Source organism: Protobothrops mucrosquamatus, unplaced genomic scaffold (assembly GCF_001527695.2).
Source record: "Protobothrops mucrosquamatus isolate PMUCROS unplaced genomic scaffold, P.Mucros_1.0 scaffold995, whole genome shotgun sequence".
Lineage (NCBI taxonomy): Eukaryota > Metazoa > Chordata > Lepidosauria > Squamata > Viperidae > Protobothrops > Protobothrops mucrosquamatus.
In genome coordinates, this window is record NW_015387233.1 from 281,476 (window position 1) to 301,574 (window position 20,099).

The 20,099-nt window shown below is 36.6% G+C and overlaps 2 protein-coding genes across 2 annotated transcripts in view; both read right to left on the reverse strand.

Moving 5' to 3' along the window:
• The window catches only part of CCDC138 (coiled-coil domain containing 138), a 27,238-nt gene extending 25,144 nt beyond the window's left edge, over positions 1–2,094 (reverse strand). Inside the window, exons 1-2 of the mRNA XM_015819823.2 lie at positions 2,019–2,094; positions 1,341–1,401 (exon numbers count right to left, since the gene is read on the reverse strand). Of these exons, the coding sequence (XP_015675309.1) occupies positions 1,341–1,401; positions 2,019–2,084 (127 nt within the window). The 5' untranslated portion in view covers positions 2,085–2,094. The remainder of the gene's footprint in view (positions 1–1,340; positions 1,402–2,018) is intronic.
• A 1,576-nt stretch (positions 2,095–3,670) lies between these two features.
• Positions 3,671–20,099, reverse strand: part of LOC107290886 (E3 SUMO-protein ligase RanBP2) — a 36,407-nt gene continuing 19,978 nt past the window's right edge. Inside the window, exons 20-29 of the mRNA XM_015819824.1 lie at positions 15,542–19,997; positions 10,303–10,467; positions 9,320–9,406; positions 8,360–8,580; positions 7,436–7,703; positions 6,678–6,776; positions 6,399–6,544; positions 5,313–5,586; positions 4,880–5,214; positions 3,671–4,170 (exon numbers count right to left, since the gene is read on the reverse strand). Coding sequence (XP_015675310.1) covers positions 3,865–4,170; positions 4,880–5,214; positions 5,313–5,586; positions 6,399–6,544; positions 6,678–6,776; positions 7,436–7,703; positions 8,360–8,580; positions 9,320–9,406; positions 10,303–10,467; positions 15,542–19,997 — 6,357 coding nt within the window. The 3' untranslated portion in view covers positions 3,671–3,864. The remainder of the gene's footprint in view (positions 4,171–4,879; positions 5,215–5,312; positions 5,587–6,398; positions 6,545–6,677; positions 6,777–7,435; positions 7,704–8,359; positions 8,581–9,319; positions 9,407–10,302; positions 10,468–15,541; positions 19,998–20,099) is intronic.

The following is a 20,099-nucleotide window of genomic DNA, read 5'->3' on the forward strand; positions in this document are numbered from 1 at the left end:
GTGATTGTCCACTAGGACTCCGAGGTCCCTCTCACAGTTACTACTATTGAGCAAGGTGCCACCTATGCTGTACTTGTGCATTTGGTTTTTCTTGCCTAAATGTAGAACCTTGCTCTTTTCACCATTGAATTTCATTTTGTTAGATAGTGCCCAGTGTTCAAGTCTGTCCAGATCCTTCTGTATCTTAAGCCTGTCTTCTTTTTCTAAACAGAATTTGCTTTTATGAAAATGTGACATGCAAAGTCCCTCCTGAGGTAGGCTCAAGTTTAGGTGATTACATGGATGTGCCTATCCGTTTTCTTGACAATAAACATGGAAGTGGTTGGCCACTGTCTTCTTCTGAGCTATTTACTTTCCAATCTAGCTTTAGAATTTCCCAGTTGTTTCCCTCCCAAGTTCTAACCAGTCTAATCAGCTTAGCTATTTTGAGATCAACCAGGTTTAAGGGAGTGCTGGCATTTGCTGTGAAAAAACTGTTATAATAAATCATTTTAGGTCAGTACAAATCCTGCCATATCTAATTAAGTTTTCACATAATGTTCTTCACAAATGTCAGAATATTATTCTCTACTGTGTGATATTGAAATTTTAAGATATGGAGTGGGCAGCTAGTTTTTATTTTAATGTCTAGAGTTGCATAATTATTAAATGATCAACAAACCAGAAATATGTTATCCTGTTACATAGAATTTACCCACTTTCAAGCAAACATTTCAACACTGGTATCACCAGTGGGCAGAGATCAATATGCTGTCACTTGGTTTTTTTTTTTAACCTTCAGAGAACATGTACCACTAGGATTCAAACCTGATGTCCTCTTTTAAGGCCATTCAAAAAAACTCTACAACCCCCCCCAGTTAATATTCCCTTGACTAGATTCCATTTTTCCATAGAAATATTTCATTATGTATCTGCACAAGAGAACATCATGGTCAAGGCCCAGATCTAGAGGCACTTCTCACTGACATCTTAGTTACTCTAAAAAATATGTAAACCGAAAGACCTGTTTGTGTGTTTAAACTTATATACAGTCTTCAGTCATAACTTCAGAGTTTGAAATGCATTTTCATACATTTGAAATGATAGAGCAGCATCACTTGCAGGAAGGTTGGCACTGATAGTAGGAACATGATCAGTTTTCAATTCATATATTGAAGTTAGGCAATTGGGTAAATTCAGTGGGATGTGCTCAGTAAACTTAGTGTGTTGTGCAGACAAAGTTGCTGTTAACAAATCCTTACTCACTGCTTTTGATGGAGAGATACAACTACATTTTAATAAAAGCTCTCTACTGTACTTTTACTTGTTAACAAACTACACGGTCTTTTTAAATGTCTTACCTGCAGCTATCAGGGCTCTTCTACTTTTGTTTTTGGCTTGTGTTACATCCAAAAGATAACCCTGAAAAAGGAAGTGTATACCAGAATTAGGAGCATCATCTAGTGTTTGCTTCTTACATACTCAGGATTTTTATTGGTCGTTTGCTCTGGCGTTTAAGTCTCTGACACCCTAAAATCCTTTTCAAACAATGGTCCTAAATCTGACTAAGAACCAGTTAATACAGTGTTTCTCAACCTTGACCATTTTAAGGCATGTGGACTTCAACTCCCAGAATTCCACAGCCAGCATTGCTGGCTGTGGAATTCTGGGAGTTGAAGTCCACATGCCTTAAAATTTGTCAAGGTTGAGAAACACTGAGTTAATAGGAAGATTTGATGTCAATCCCCAACAGTTCAAGCCTCGAAATAAGGAGCACAAATCCGCTAGAAATTACCTTTTCCCCAAACAAAATTTGGATAATGCTTCGAAGCTGATCTCTTTTGTACCGTGCAGGAACCCATAAGAAAAACGAGTCCCTCTGAACTCGTGCCCACTATCTTCCCAACTCTTTAAGTACTTCAGGGACGTGGCAAAAACCAACATTTAGGAATAACCACGCTTCTATCAAACTCCACCCCACGTCCGGATCTCGTGAGGATGGAGCTATACGTGTTCAAAGTTCCCTCGCGTATCCCCACCTCTCTGCTCAGATAACGTCTCCTCCAACGCTCAACCGAACTGCTCAGGTCTGAGGAAGCCTCCATGGGAGAAAAACCAGCCAGCCAGGCAACTCCTCCCGCTGCCCTCCCCCGCCTTTTATAACCGCCAGCGAGGGGAGCCGGGGAGGTGGAGGAAGGAGAGGCAGATAAAGTGCAATGCGCTTGCGTGAAGGGACTGCTCGGCCTCCATCTTGTCGGATGCGACCTTGTTTCCAGGGCAACCGGCTAAGCCGCGTCCGGGCCGCTGGCGTTCTGTTTCGGCTACTGAAAGGGCTGATCTGGGCTGCTTTTCCAATGCTTCACAAAACTGCGGTGGTACTAAATTCTGAACCACGACGGCCATCCCACTCAAAGATATTTATAGAGATTCACGTCCTTGCAATGGTACCTTTTCTCCACATCTTATCAAATTTAATGATGAGCACTACAAGCAATTTTGAATTTGGGATATTGATCCAGTCTTTAGACCCAACAGACCGTGCAGTGTTTCTCAACCTTGACAATTTTAAGGCATGTGGACTTCAACTCCCAGAATTCCACAGCCAGCATTGCTGGCTGTGGAATTCTGGGAGTTGAAGTCCACATGCCTTAAAATTGTCAAGGTTGAGAAACACTGCAAACAGAGAGATCACAACAGTATGGAAGTGATTTGTCATCATCTTCCATTATCTTTTCCCCTGTATTTCCTACTTTAACCAATAACCTGTCATGGTTCCGACAGATGAAACTCTTCAAAAGAACTTCAAGGCGTTGTTTACCTTAAAGAATCTTTTATTCAAGAAGCATATCGGCACTACATAATTGAAGCCAAAAACTGAATTCCCCTCCCCTTGGCACAAAGTAGCAAAGCACAATTCCCTCCTCCAACAACTAACGGTCATAAATCACATTCCCCAATTAGCTTGAAACGCGGGCTCTCTCCACAGCTCACAGCTCTCCAGCCCGCCAAATCGTTATCAGCTCTGGGCTCATTAACCTTGAATTTCCATGACTTGAAATTGTTATGACTAACTGGACTCTCATCCACATCCCCCCTCCCAGCATCAATCAGCTCTAAAAACGAGAGAAAAATAAATGCATTTCCATCTGTCAAAGCAATAATACCTGATGTTAGCAGCATTGACATAACCCTTGAATTGCCTGGCACTCCAAGTACCAATCAAGCCTTCAAACTCATTAAGTTCTACCAGATGTTGTCACCAGCAATTATAACTGATAAGAGACAGAACTGATAAGAGGATAAGGTTCCTTTTGGTTTGAGTACGATTTTGCTTTAAGCACTAAAGTTCTTATTGGCAACTTGCAACTGCTATTACTTCCAGTGCAAAAGCATATACACACCACCTATAATTTCAGGCAGTAGCCTGTTTTTTAAGACATTAAATATCAAAATAAGGCAATTAAATATCACCACTTGAGCAGCTCAATCTTTTGCAGCATTTTGTTTGCTGTAGGAAATCATTCTTTAATACAAATATATGTAATATAGAAATATCAAGTATCTTGTAATATTATTTGAATTCAATTGATCCAAGAAGCATACAGAAACACAGAACTCCAGACACCTGGGATTTCATTTTAAATTATTTAATACAAAATCAGGAGGAAACAAAAATACACCTGAAGTAGACTAGTGTTTGAACGTTTATTTCACAACATGCAGGCAATTGCAACACATTTTAAAAAGTACTCAGCTATGAGCTGTAACTTTACATTTATACATCAGAAGTTGTTCATTTTTTAAACAAACAAAAAACCCTGAACATAATCTTGTCTAAATCTGCTGAAGATTTTTTAAATCTCTGAATATGTCAGCAGAATCATTTTATATTTGCCCACAATCTGTAATCACAATTCTTTTTGACACTATTCCTTTGGGAGAGCCAAAAGATTCTATTTTTTTCACTATATCCATCCCATCCTTTACAAACCCAAAGACAACATGTTTAAAGTCCAACTGTTCTGCCTTTTTGAGAGTAATAAAAAATTGAGAAGTGTTGGTATCTCTGCCTTGATTTGCCATTGACAATAGGCCAGGACCAGTGTGTTTTATTTCAAAATTTTCATCTTCAAATGAATTTCCATAAATGGACTGTCCTCCTGTGCCATCATGCTTAGTGATGTCACCTCCCTGGAATGAAAGAAATAGAAAATTTAGTAAAATATGTAATAGGTGGAAACATCTTAAATACAACTAAAACATGTTTACCAATAATAATGCATCCTTAAACAGAAATAAATCCCTACTCTCTGTGACAATGGAATATAGGATTCCGATTGATTAAAAAAATGAAGGATATTAAGTCTATTCATATAATTGGCAGCATTCAAATAATAAAGTATGTTTTGCTTTTACATTTATGAACCCAAAGCTAAAAGCTTAGGTCACCTTTTAGACCGAAAATTCAATACTGTTCAAACACAATTGCAAAAATCCTAAATGCAACTATAATTTCCAGTTATATTTATTTTCATTTTTTACTGGAGAGCCTAAGAGCCTAAGAGAAGGGCAGCCATATAAATTTGAAAAATAAAATAAATAATCAATGGTGGAAGGTTACTTATTATTACTAATTCAAATAAATTCTATTATGCCACTGTTAAGAATTTTTCTTTCTGCTTTTCTCATTTGTGATTATATTTTCTGTCTTGATAAGCTTTTTTGTATTGGATCTAAATTGATTCCAATTCAAAAAATGCAGGTATGAATTTGAAATAGTAACTAATTTTTTTCTGAGTCACAATTTCCTGAGAAACTCAGAAAATTATGCAGCAACAAGTGGACGATAAAACTGAAAAGTAAAATCCTTCTGATCAGTCTCTGAATTATTTTAACTTACCTGGCAGACAAAATCTGGAATTATTCTGTGAAATCTAGAATTTTGGAATCCAAATCCTTTTTCTCCTGTGCACAATGCCCTGAAGTTCTCAGCGGTTCGAGGAACAACATTGGAAAACAATTCTATTGTTACATGCCCCAGAGGTTCATCCTCAACAGAAATTTCAAGATATACTATAGGGTTAGATTCCTTTGAAAATTTTGCTGCAAAAGATATGTGTCCCTTCTGTTGTTCCGACAAAATCAGTTGACACTCTTTAAATCTCGTCTTGAAGGTATCAGCCAATTCTTGGGTTTTAAATCTAACTGCAAGCTGTTCTACCTTAGCTTCACCATCTGAAATAAAAATTCAAGTATTATAATAGCAGTGATCTTGCTGTGAAAATAGTAGAAAGGATAGTGAAACTATGGGACATCTCAACAAAAATACTCACCAGCATAATCCGTTGCAGTCCAAACCATGGCATTGTTTGAAGAATTCAAGGGTTTTAAATCTATTGTTTTTGTGATTATATGGTTTGCACAGACTTTGAGAACTTGATCCCTTCTCATTAAAATTCGATAACATTTCTTTTGTGTATGGAAGAGAATCTTTATTTCTCCAACACCACGTTCTTTCCACTGATTGACTTCCCTGTCCCATCTGTATAGTTTTGCCCTTTCTTTGAAGATAATGTCTTCATCTTCTTCTCCAGATTTTACTTCAACCTAGCAGGAATAAATAATCACGTTGAATCACACCACTGCAGCAATGTTTAATTGGAAGGATAGAGTGATAAGGCTTGCGGGCTAATTAGTGGAGTTCTAAATGACAAGACATTTTAGAAAGCTGACAATTAAATGTTATCTACAAGTCTGTCCAATTAAGACAAAGTAGAAGTACTATATGAGGAATTGTATAGTTTATCATCATTGTATGTGACACAAACTTAAGAGAGCTGACACTGCATATAAACTAGCCGAAAGATTAAAGTAGAAGCAGATTAAATCACACTAACATATGAGACACAGAGAATAAGCAGATAAAATTCCAACATTGCAATGGAGAAATCAGTTTAAGGCTGAATGAGACACAATCAGTATCAGTTTCTTTAGCCAAACAGGAAAACACTAAAGAAAACCCCTTAACTCCTTCAAAACATGGTCAGATTCCACTTGGGAGAAGATGGCATATTCCAGTCTGAATAATATTTATAGTTTACAATGAGCAATCACAGTTAACCCTGCATATACACACACACCACACACAGAAGCATGTCTAGTTTTTTTTTTTTTTTAAAAAAAAGGCAATATATATCATATAACCATGTTAGTCTTTCAGAATTCTGATATTTTAATCCAATAACACAATAGGCTAAGTGCCTATTTTTCATTCTTAATCTTTTCATTTATTTCATGCAAGATCAATACTGACAAATGAAAATAAATAGTTGACAAATAAATGGAGCAATATTGTACCTTATGCCAGGAAACTGACTAAACAGATATATTCCTTCTTAGATTCTGATTAGAAAACTTACCTCTGGTAGCGAGACTATTGGTTCAAAATGAATATCATCACTATGTACCACTTCTTCATCATTTCCATCATCATCATGATCCCCTTTAGTGGCTGCTTGTACTCCAAATACAACTGCTCCTGTATTTGCCCACTTAAAGTTTTTTTCTGTTTAGATGAGAAAATAAGGATATTAAAGCTTTTATATGACATCAGTTCACTTTTCCTATCAATTTTTAAAATTAAAAACTCCAGCTAGTTTTCTCACATTGATGATTGATAAACAAAATGTATATCTTACCTTTGGAACCAAACTCAAAATCCCCAGAATTGCTTGAAGCCAGATCAGCAAATGACAAGCTCGGTATGTTATGAAGAGCAAAGGAAAAGGGATTATTCTCTACAAAAAAAGGAAATGTACAATTTTATCATCCACTGTATACTAGAAGCTTTCTTTTTCATCCTACAACTGCAACCCTAACCCTAACCCTATGCCAAAGTGCAGATAACAGTATCCTCCACTTATGACTGGTTCTTTAATGAGTTTCAATGACCTTGGAAAGATTGCTTTGCAGCCTAGAAAACAGTTCCAGCTATCATAAAACGTACCCTCCCTGCAGTCACACAACTGCAATTTGGGCACTTGGTAATTGAATTGCATTTATGACTGGTTGCTGCAGTCACATGACCACTTTTTGCTGACTTCCTGTGGGTTTTTTTTGCCAGTATTCGTGTGATTCACTTAATGACTGCTGTAAAAACAGTAGAAAATCAGGTCCAGTCCCAGGGTGCCTCAACTTACAACTACAATGACTTAGAACCAAAATTCTGGTCCCAATTGTGGTCATAGGTCGAGAACTACTAGGATACTGCTAAAGCATTAGGCATCCCATTATGCATGCATAAAAGCCATCTGAACAAATTGTGCTTCCCATTAAAATTCTTTGACCTCCATGGACATCAACTTTTAATGAACTTGGAATTATGTTTACAGTTAATTTTTTATTTTTGTCTAGCATAGCCCTTTTGACATTTCATATATCAAATAGAAAAATATACCTTGATTTACAGATGCTTTAGAACTGGAATCACTTTCCTTCTTATTTGATAAATCAACAGGTTTGTCATCTGTTGCTAATACATTTTGAATGGTGTGTGTAGTTTCAGGAGTAGAGTTGCCATCTGTTCTTAATGTATCCCATGTAGTATACATAGGGTTGGTTGTAGAATCTGATGCTTCAGGAATACTGCTGGCTACATCTGGTCCTTCTTCCTTACCGGAGCACACATCGTCAGTTGAAGTAGTTATTTCTTCTGCCTGAGATTCCTGAAAAATGAAACCACATTTGTTTTTATTGGTGTTTTTTTAATGTAACATATACCTGAAGGTTGTTTAGGTAACTTTATCAGATAATACTTGAAACCCAAGCATGGTTCAGGTAATGATAGTGTGTACACAACCAATTTATCTTGGCTTCATATTAAATACTTACATTAGTAAAAAAGAATTAAAAGGTTACAAAATCCAAACCGTTGTCCATAAACATAGTAATTCCACAATCAGAATAAGCACTAAAAATGCTGAGAATTATTTTATGCAAATGAACCTACCCAGATGCAACAGAAGAAAGATAATATCCTAAGGATTACTGAGTTTTGAGCTTTTGCAAGTCACATCATAAGAATTTTCTATGCTGTTCAACTTAATGTTAGTAAATGACCAATTCTTGAGTTAAGGAAGAATATGGAAGACCCTAGTTTACATTCAACAAGCACAGGAAAAATAATATCCTGACTGCAGCCCTATGTATAGTACACATATTTTTATATTGGTAGGAATGTTGTAGCACCAGAACAAAGTATAAACAGCAGATTGAACTCGAATATGGAGGAAATTGGGAAACAGTAAAGTGAAAGTAACACATCAAAACTACGAGAAACTCACTTTGCATTGAGAGTATACCTAATTCTTCTGTTACTTACTTTTGTTTCTTGAGTTTTTCTAAGTTCTGTCTCAAAGTCTTCTAAGTTGTCATTGTCTTCATCAGTGTCGCTGTTAATACCACAGAAAAAAGTTGGAGGAAGCTTTAGAGTTTCTGCTTTAGCTTTTTCCTTAGGAGTTGGTTTCTTTTCCCAAACAACAATAGTCTCTGGATCAAGGTGTTCTACATTCCTAGTCTCTGGATCAATATGTTCTACAGCACCTGAACAGATAATACATTATGATTTATAGAAAACATTAGCAAAATAGACTAACAAAATAAAGCTTCTAAATATGCTAAGTAAATTGGAGAAAGCTCTTACAAAGAGTCAAACTAACATACAGTAGTGACATACTTTGGAAACAATGTGAGCAGACAGGGGCATCTGGAATCACATGGAAATCAAGATGAATCTTCTTGTAAGGACACAAAATTGTCTGCCTCATTTATGGTAACAATTAAGAGACATTTAAGAAACAATACAGGTTCAGCCTAAGGCTGAAGTATCAACATAACCTTTGGTAGCAAAACAAAACTGTCTGAAAGATAAATTCTGGAATCAGACCTCACAACTCCTAAGGATCACAAAGTCTAAAATATTAGTCACAAAGTCATTTCCTTCTGTATTGCTACATTCTGAACAATAGAGCTGTTTTAACAACTGCAGTTGGTGAAGAGCTCTTCCTGCGACATTGCCCAACTCTGAAGAGTTTTTCCCCCATACAGCTTAAGAGTACAATGGGAAATCTGGCCAATTCTCAGAAGTTCTGGAATTCAAACAAAACCATTTCTCTTTCCACATCTGAATGGATGTGGAATAAGATTCTATAAGATTAGATACATAAGAGTAAAGTGACAATAAATTTAAATTTTATTAGTTTCCAAATGCATTTCACTCTGAAAATCAGTGCTCTAGCAGAAAATTATCAGAAGAGGTCAATATTAGATTAATATTGTTTACTTGTATTCTTTATTTCTGAGTTTTCTTTAGGTTCTTCTAAATACAATTTTCCATTAAGCCTTCTGACAGCTGTTTCATAGTCTTCATCTAAAATATGAAAACAACCAGAGAGTGATACAACATCAACTTGCAACTGAAGTTTACATGTATAGAATCACTTTTAAAAAAATCAGCAATAAACGATAATGTCTGTTGTACATAAAAATGAAATCACAGCAATAAAGAAAGCCCAAGAACCTTGGAAAGGAGAACCCACAGATAGTCTAATAGTCTCCCTAATTACTACTTATGTTTTCCTCAGAGGCAGAAATAGAAAAACAAATTTGACTGGCTTTAACAGTTCAAAACAATTTTATTTGCCAAGGTTCTTTACTTTCAAGGGACAAATCCTTGTCCTTGAACCTGCTGCAGGAAAAAAAAGTGCATGACCAGCATTCAAGAGTTTTATGACACAGAAAGATTTCCAGACACTTCTAATATTCCTTTTCAGCTTGAGCTGGAAGGGAAGTGCATTAGCTTTCTCAACCTATATATGATCAGACTTGAATCAAGTTCATGCTCTTCCCTCTTGAAATCAAAGCTATAACTGTGCTATAGATATGCACTAGTACCCAGAAAGTGCAAAGCCACAATAAATGTCAAAGATCCACAGACCTCTAGGATCAGATTCACACTTTCTTATGCTCATCACACTTCCCAAAGCCTGGCACTCAGACCAGCCTGGCAAATTGGATTATCAGATTCTACTCTTTGATGGGGTATAATTTAGAATTTGTCTTTTACCTCCTTTAAGAGAGGCAGATGAAGAATAGGGCAACTATTATCATTTTCACCCCAAATTATCAGATAACTTTATTTTGAAGAGCACATTGATACAGAAAAGAATGAGAATAAATGAAATCTTGTTGAATTGGTCAAGGCTTTATCCTTTTTTATTCTTGGATCTTGTAAAAGATAAATAATTTTCAAGAAATATTCCTTACCATCATCATCTTCACTCAGATACTCAGGTTTGTTCTTATAGCAGAAGAATGTTGGGGGTAATTTAAGGGATTCTGCAAGAGCTCTTTGCTCAGGTGTTGGTGTTAACTCATACACGATCAATACATCATCTGAGGGGATTGTATTTGGTTCCTTCTTAATCTCAACTGTAAAACAAGTTACAAATTAATTTCTTGAGCAAATCAGAAATTACAATACCAGCACATATACAAAGCAAAGTATATAATTAATCTGAAGACAATATATGTAATATCATTCAGAAAGAAAGAAAGCTTAGTTGATATAACATTTTTTTTCAGCCAAGAACATAAGACAAAATCATGCCATGCTTCTCGTTAGACAACTGTATTCAAACACATGTTATTTCTCATCCATTCCTTTAAAGACAACCGAACAATTCAGCAGCATTTTCAGTGGTACAGACTAAAAAAATCTAAAGTCTAAAAGTAACTCTATATGGCTCTGCACTTTGTTTCAAAACATGTCTCTAGGGAATTCAATGAAATTGAATAAATCATTCAGAGATCAAACTTGTAAAATATTAAAGTTACTATTCCACTAATTTTTATAATAGTTTTGGCACTGGTTTTAAAATCTAAAGAACATTAACACATATAACGTCACGTGTTGCAACATATTGTGACTTTTTGCCATTGCCAGCATTGGGGTGGGCGTGGTTTCACTATGATGCATCCGGCCTGTGGGTCGGCAGTTTGACACCCCTGATCTTGAGGGTTCCTCCCCGCCCGCACTTTTACAGCTTGATCCAGAACTGATATATTTTCTTCTTTGGGGAAACACAGTGAGAATAAGGGATATGGGGGGTTGTTTCCAAGACTTCCCATGCTGTGTTCTTCTCTTTCCTTTTCCTAAGACCCAGCATACTGCTCTGTTCTCTTATTAGACTCTGTATCTTTCCTCTTATAGAAAACAAGGTCTGAACTCTTAATTTTGTGGATGTGCCCACTTCATTTGGCTATTTGGAATCCAATTTATTTTAATGAAATCAAATTTGTAACAGATTTATTATGATGGGAACTCTCTTATAGATTCCAAGTGCTACTGCTGCTCTTCATTGACAGTATGGTAACTTTTTCTTTTGTACTGCAATGTGTGAGGAGCTCAGAATCCTGTTTGGATTTGCAATATACAAGTTGCAATAAACTAACAAACAAATTTCCTGTGACAGGAGGTTTTACAGTGGAGTTCACTCAGAATTTTCAAATTAGTTTTAAGTATCAATATTTTATCAATATTTTATCAAGTATCAGTTATCAGGACCAGAACTAATTAGGGACAAGTCCCAAGGTTAAATATTTCACTGATTTTAAAAAGCGAAGTTCTACAAGGCAGACGTGTAGTGGAATGTAGTCCGGATTCCCAGGAGAGACCATGTGCATTCCAGAAGAGCAAAAGACAGCAAAGTTTAGATAGTTTGTGTGGGAAGAAGAGAGTTAAGACAGCTACTCGCTATTAATTTTTAGAATGTATGTAGAATTAAGTGCAAAATGCTTTAGTAAAAAGAAAACTAAGCAAATTAGGTTCAACTTTAATAAAATCTTTTGCTTTTACTTTTTAATAATCCTATTTTATAAGCTGAAAAATGAATCAAGATGTGTGGCAACATCATAATTATTTTTAAATACAAATGACATACATTTCTGTTTTCATCAGGCTATATTCTTAAGGGTACTCATATTGGAGTGATTTATTTCTGAAAAAACCTGCCAAAATTGTAGTACTAGAGATGTCAGATCTGACAACAGAGTATGTAAATTTCTTTACATAAAATGTTTTTGTAATTGCTTATATAGTAAGGTCAAACAAAGTGCCAGATTTATATAGGTTGTTTCTTGCATTACTTTCCCTCTATTAATATGGAAACTGCAGATATCCATATGTCATTCGCTTTTTAATGTGAAAACCAGAATTACAATGTTTGGTTCATTAACTAACTGGATTAACAAAAATATTTCAGCAGTTAAGATGATTATCTATTTTAATACTAGAAAGTTGGTGCCAATTTAAAAAATATATCTCAACAGATAATAAAGAATAGAAAAGGTCTCTTTAGAGAACCTGGCTATATGTGCATTATTTAAAAATAAAATATCTTTTGCCTTCAGATCTGAGGACTTTTATATATAATTACAGCTTCATGAATATTTTCCTTTGAATGTATAAATGGCTATACATCAACAGAAAACAGTATCATTCAAATTTGCAAGAAAATATATTTAACATTTTAACACAGAGAAGTTGTGTCAACATTCTGTCACTTAAGGATTTATTGACACATCATTTGACCAGGGGTGCCTAAGTTTTGGAGGCAATTGCGTGACTCCAGAGTATATGTATGTATCTCTCTACTTATCTCTGCATGCATACATGCACACACATGGGGATCGGTTGCAAGGAAAGTGTAAGTTTGCAATATGTGTAGTAGCATTGAATGTTCCAAAAATTCTCATTCCAATAATGGAGAAAAGTAGCATGAAAAAACTCTTGTTTCAATCAAATTTAGAAAATCTGAATGTTAGCATTTATAGAATTTTTGGTTTGGATTTAAAGATCTAAAGAGTAAAATTCTATTTATAAGATGACTGTGAAGGAAATATTTATCAGAAGTTTCCTATGCTATTCCCAACCTGCTAACAATCTCCTCTGGAATATTGGAGAACCTATGAAAAATAGAATAAGAAGTTACAGAAAGGAAGCAATGTCTTCCTTTACTGCTTTCTATTGTGGAGTCCATGCTACTCTCTGAGCTTGGTTGTTTGCTTGAAGATGTTTCATTACCTGACTAGGTAACATCATCAATGCTACTGAGTCTGGGGTTTGCTTTCTGTTAATATACAGTAGTTTGCCCTACCAATATTGATAGGGATGTGGTTTTCCTCTTGAGAAGATTTCCTCCTTTCTTCACCACCAGACAGAAATGTTGCAAGCAAACAACCAAGCTCAGAGATCAGTAAAGGCTCCACAGTTCATTCCTGAGCTGCAGATATTCTCTTCTCTTGGTGCTTTCTATCATGGGAACCTCTTTTCAATCAATAACTCTTTCACTAAACAGAAGAAATCCTTCTGTTAATCTATGGGCCAGTTTGGATTGAGAATATCATATCTGTAATGCAAATGTTTTGTTTTTGTTTTTCCTAACACTGCATTTTTTTAAATTTGATGAAAAGTCACCCGCTGTGAAATACTAAAAGAAGAAAAATAGAGTTAAAACCAAAGATTGTAGGCAATTGGTATTTTGGTAGTCATGCTTGTTGAGAAACAAGGCAAATCCTCTGGAAAGAATTTTGGAAAAGAAAAATCCCCTATATATTAATACACTACACTCCCATCATCAAAGTTTACTTTAAAAAGATAGTAGTTACAACAATTTTCTCAAGCTCCTTCTACCTTCCATCAAGACCAGCAAGCACCCTTACTAAATTTTTATCATCATAAGTCAAGCAACAATTGAAAGCCAATAGATAAGTGCTTAGAAGATAAAAGAACTAAACAATCCAAACTGATTAAGTGATTAAAGAATTGGCCTTTATATCACAAATCAATGCAGTCTATTTTTCTTCCACATGCATGTTAATCTTTCTGTTTCCATACTGTTAAAATAAGTTATTTGATGAGAATTTGAAAGCTGTCAGTGATTTCCAAGAAGTGATGCACCACTTCATTCATAGTAAATACCTTCACTACTGGATTGAGAGGGGGATGAACTTGTCCAAAAGTCCATTGGGTTAGATTTAAAAAGACTAAAATTAAATCCTAAAAAATAAATTGTATTAATATAAATACTGTGTTACCATTACTAAAGGAGAAATGGGCACTGATGAATAATTGAAAATGACAGTAATATTGCATATTTACAATATGCAACAAAAATTGCATTGTTTTTTATTATGTTTCTAACTGCAGCAAAATTTGTAGAGTCCTGCAATTCTTTAATCATTCCTTCTCTACATTTTTTCAAGTTTGTATTAGTTTTTTTTTTATCATCATAGTCATCATTACAACCAACTGAACTGATTAGGTGAAAATGCTGATTCTACTTTCTACTGTCACTGAAAATGACAGCTCAAAGAGCTCATATACTCTGAGCTGATGCCGTTCGCTAGTAAGTCATAATGACTATATTCACATACAATGCTTTGACTAAATCAATTATATAGTTTACTAGACAACCCATGACCCGTTGGGTCATCATTTCAGATATTTTCTTACCTAACAGAGAAATGGATTGACTAAGAGCAAAAAAGCAGTGGGAGCAACTTCTGACTTTCTGCTGGCCTGATCACACCTGACCATCCTCCAGCAATTGATGGTGGGACTGGTCTACCTGGCCACCAGAGGGCTAGGGTGGAATAGCTGTACCTCATCTCCAGCAGCTGATGGACTAGTCTAATCTTTGGGTGGCAGCATAGCAGCACTGAAGTGATCACAAATTTGCCAAATTTCAATCATACAGAGTTTTGGGTCCCAGATTCTGGACACATACTCTAAGCTGAGGTAGCTTGGTTCGAAAACTGTTGCCCTATGATGCACTCTTTCGCCCAATTAAAAGTTACAGACAAAAGAGTTTTAGTAGTATAAACTATAATGGGTGGGTTTATACAAAATGCAAACCCCAAACCTAACAAACTATTATGGTTTAAAGCAAGGTATGATCCAACTAATGTTAGTATTATGGAAAATGAAATCACCTCTATTCAGTTTTCTGATTCTTGCCCATACCATCCTAGGCCTTTCTTGAGGCCCCTTAATCCTTAAAGATGGCTATTGTGGGAATCAAATGAAGAGAAGAAAGTCTGGATAGAATCTGGGAATTATGTGCTGCAATTCAACTGCATTTATATCCTTAACATTTAATTACAGAATATCTATGAGAAACGCATATAACAAATGCACTTAAATTTTTAGGCAATTTCATTACTTAAGGTGCGTCTGTTTTGATTTTTCAGGAAATAAAAAAGCAGTCAAATAATAGCATCTAAATACCATACCTGAAGATGTAATTGTAGATATCAAAAAGAATCTAAAGACAATTATAGAAATGTATCTCCAACAGAAACATTTTAAACTTAGCATTGCAGGTTTAGTAAAAAGTACATTGATAAACATCATAAATTTCTGAAAGCAGGTGATACAAAGATATACTGTTTTCAAATACTTCAGCTGCAGCTGTAAGTAAACTACAATTCAAGAAATGCTCACCTTTTTCTAGTATTTTGAATGAAAAATTAGAGACCCCTTCTGCTTTTGAGGTAGCCACTGGGGTTTCTCCTTGGCCTTCTGAGGGCTTCCAATTAGCAGCATTACTATTTTCTTGATGTTCCGCATGTCTGCAACTTATAGCATCCTGTGAGCTATCTGGTTTTTTTGGATTCATGGTCTGACACACTGAATCATCACTTTTGCTCTTGGGAGGGGCATTAAAACTGAAACCAAAGAGTGATCCTGTTGCTGATGTGTTTCCAAATGTAAAAGGCTTTGACTTTTTGTTATTAAATATAGTTTTAACAGACTCTGAGCCAAATACAAATTTAGGAGGGGAAACAACAGCTTTCGTTGGCATCTCGGCTGTGCCCTCAACTACTGAAATCTCTGCAGCTTCAATATCTATTTCTTCAGCCTCCTTTAAATCAGTTCTCTCCCTGGTGGTTTCTTCCAATACTGCAACAGCAATCTTTCCACAGGGAGATTCCTCGGGGCTGTTAATACGGGAAGAGAGTGGTGTGATTAATATGTCTTTTTCTTGAGCATGTTTTGCTTCCTCAAAAATTTTCTTAAATGAATCCGCAACATCCTGAAGTTTAAATCGCACAGCCAAGAGCTCCATCTTTCTTTCCCCTTCAGCAAAGTCACATGCAGTCCACACCCAGGCTCGCTCTGCACCTTTCATATGCTGGATGTTCATATTGGGGGTTATTCTATGGTTTGCACAAAGCTTTAACACCTGATCCCTTCTCATAATTACACGAACCTGCTTAGTGTCATAATTCTGTAAGATCTTTATATCCCCAATGCCCCTCTCTTTCCATTGGTGAGCATCTTTATCGTATCTATATAGTTTAGCTCGGTGACTAAAGACTACTTGCTCATTCTCTTCACCACTTGTTACTTCCACGAGGTCAGGTAAAGGTACAACTGGTTCAAAATATGGACCATCTCTTTCATCTTCTTGGGTGACATCAGACTCTTCATCTGTACCAACAGAAACCCTACTCTGATTCTGTTTGGAAGGAGATTTTGAAGGACTTAGTGCAGATTTGAAACTGAAGTTAAATCCTGTGGCAGACTCTCCAAATCTAAATAGATTTTTCCTCACAGGGCTACTTGCCCGTGGCATTGAATATACTGAACTGTCAGTACTATCATCCAGAACTTCGCCACGCAAGTCATAGTTGTCCCACTCTAATGTAGGTCCAGTACTCTCAGCATGTGGCTTTATAACTAGATCAGAACTGTTAGAGGAAGACACTAAAGTTTTCTCTTCATCTGTGAGTTTAGTTTTATCATCTGTAAGGAAAGTTTTGAGATCTTTCAACCCACTTTTCATTTCTTCTGCTTTTTGTATCAGCTCAGCTGTCTTTCCAGTATCCACAAGTTTGTGTGGGGTTTGAAGTGGTATATCTAGCAACAATCTTTGACATTCTTCAAATTTCAGTCTGAATTCCTCAGCCTGTTCTGAAGATTTGAATTTAGCTGCCAATTGCTCCAGCTTTGCATCCCCATCAGAGAAGTCATTAGCCAGCCACATCCATGCTTTGTCTGAGCCAGAGAGAGGTTTCAGATTCATAGTAGTTGTAATCCAGTGATTTGCACAAACCTTCAATACTTGTTCACGCCTCATGAGCATCCGGAGTTTACCATTAACTTCATTCTTAAGGATTTTCAAGTTGCCCACGCCACGCTCTTTCCACTGCTTAATTTCTGGATCAAACCTGAACAGTTTCACTCTTTGTGAATACAATACCTTCTCATCCTCTTCTCCTGTCACAAGTTCCACTTTTTCAGGCATCTGAACAACAGGTTCAAAATGAATATCGTCACCATCTTCTGTTTTATATGCATCGTCATCTTTTTCAAGATCAGAAGTATTTAGCTTGGGAGACATTTTAGAAATCTGAGAGGAAAAGAGTTTTTCACCTGCACCTGTGAAGCCTTTGAAATTAGGATCTTTTTGACCAAACTGAAATCCTTCACCTGATTTGGCAAGATCAGCAAAAGTGAAAGTATTGCTCTGATGACCAAAAACCAAATCGCTGCTTGGTTTGTTACATGCATCGTGTAATTGTGTTTCAGTTTCTTTCTCACTGATCTTCTCTTTATCATCAATACTTTTAAAGACATTAACTTCTTTATTTTGTTCGGCATTTGCAACCTCTTTACTAGAGTCCTGAATACCAAATTTAAATTCTCCTGGGGGGACAGGCATTGAAAAATTAAATCCACCCTTTATAGCCTTTGGCTCAGTAGAAGCAGGACTCTGGATTGGAAAGGGAGAGTTTTCTTGCTCTGTGACAAAGCCAAATTTAAAAGCCTTGTCTAATATTTCACATTTAAAACCTGTCTCTTGTGGTTTGCCAGCAGATTCAGATAACTTGCTCTTGAAGCCAGAAGCACCTGGTGAGCCATTAGCAGACAGAGAGGAAGCATCACAAGTGGGATTTGGAGTCTGACAAGCTGCACAACTTAGCAAAGAGCCTTCATTTCGTACTAAACATACACTACAGTCCCACTGTCCTTCCTTCTTCATAAATGCAGGCCCAAAGCCACTCTGTGGAACTTTTGAAATATCTTTTGAAGTATCTGTTTGCCGAAATTTGAATGCGGTTTGAGAACCAAACGTTGGAGTGCTGATTCCACTGGGATTCTTGCATCTACTACAACGAGAAACACTTGCTTCATTTTTGTGAGAACAATTCTTGCATTCCCACTGGTTCTTCACTTCAGTAGAAAGGGGCCCAAATGTATTCTGTGCTCTCTCACTGCCAGGCTTTAAAGCTGCAGACGATTCTTCTGGAAGTACAGCCTGGGCTTCCCAATTAGATGGATTTGGAGACTGGCATGCTACACAAGTTTGTGAGGTTATTTTATTCTTAACTAAACACGTGCTACATTCCCACTGGTCTTTCTTTAACATGAACTGCTCTCCAAAGCCATATGTTGTGTGTGTTCCAGAAACATCTTTCCCAAATGAAAAAGATGCTGGCATAGTTCCACTTGGTGTAACTGAGAAAGTGCTGCTGGCATTGGCATTTTTTGCTGTGCTATTAATGTCAGGACTAGGAACCTGAGAGCTACTACTGAAGGGGGTCCCCCCGCTCTTGAAGTGAAATCCAGAATTCAAGAATCCAGCTTCAGCTTTACCAGGCTCTTTCCTAGCCTGTGTAGCAGTTTCTCTTGATGAGCTCATGTTCGGAGCCACTTGCTGACTAATGTCTGATCCAGCACCTTTCAAACTATTTTGTGCTTCCTGAAATTTATGCTTGAAAAAGATGGCTTCTTCCAGAGTTTTAAATCTAATGGCAAGTTGCTCAGGTTTTGGCAATTCATCTGCATAGTCCAAAGCATGCCATACAAAAGATTTGTCTGACCCAGCATTTGGTTTCAAAGTCATATCAGGATTTATATAATGATTGGCACAAATTTTTAGCACTTGTTCTCGTCTCATAAGTAGTCGAATTTTGCCTGTTATTTTATGCCTCAGAATTTTCACATTACCAACACCTCTTTCTTTCCATTCTCGGGATTCACTGTCAAAACGGAAGAGTTTTGCTCTATTACAGAAGATCTCTTCTTCATCTTCTTCACCTGTTTTTACTTCAACCTTGTCAGGCAGAGGGACAACAGGTTCAAAATGAGGACCATCATCTTCTTCATCACCACCACCGTGGACATTGCCACCATCTGTTTCATGACTTCTGTTTGCGCCATGTAAGTTTGGCGTCCCAAATCCAGGCTTGGCAGATTCTTGATAACTGTACATATCATCCTTGCCAAATCCAGAGGCCTTGGATTGAATTTGTCCCATTTTATCTGTTAAAGAAATAGCAGAATTTTTACCACCAAAACTGAATATGTTGCGCTGTCCTGTGACATATTCAGCGAGTGGTTTCTGTCCTGAGTATTGATCCTCTTTGATAGGTTTATCTGATGTCAAAAGACCCAATAGACTGTCACTGTTGTTATAGTTTGCATTATGGGGCTGTGCTACAGCTTGAGGTGATGAAAAAGTGAAATCACCATCATTAGATTTGAAATTAGAATTAAACTTAAAAGTGGTTGGATGGGTAGAAGTTATTAATGAAGGTTTTGCTCCATCTGCTGATACAGGAGGCTGTCCAAAGTTTGCCTTCCCAAATTCTATCCCCTTTGTTTCTGCAGATCTGGAAACAGGAGGTGCTGTGGAAGGTTTTGTAAAGTAGCCTGGCTCAGGGAGGGGTGGATTTGTGCTTGTTGGTGGCACACTATAATTGTAGTAGTCTTCACTGCCACGTGGAGACAAAATTCCAGTTGCAGAAGAATCAAAACGCAGCGGTGCACCATACATTTCTTGTGAAAACATACAAGCAGATGTATTCTGTAGTGGAGGAGTATGCACGGGCTGTTGATATGTATATATGTGTTGCTGGGGCGTAAGTCTATTCATGGCATAGACAGGAGCCTAAAAAGAACAAAGCTCAGTGTTAGCTTTAATGCATTCTTTATCAAACACTTAAATTTATTTTTTTTAATAATTGCTTTGTTTTCATTATTTTCTGCTAAT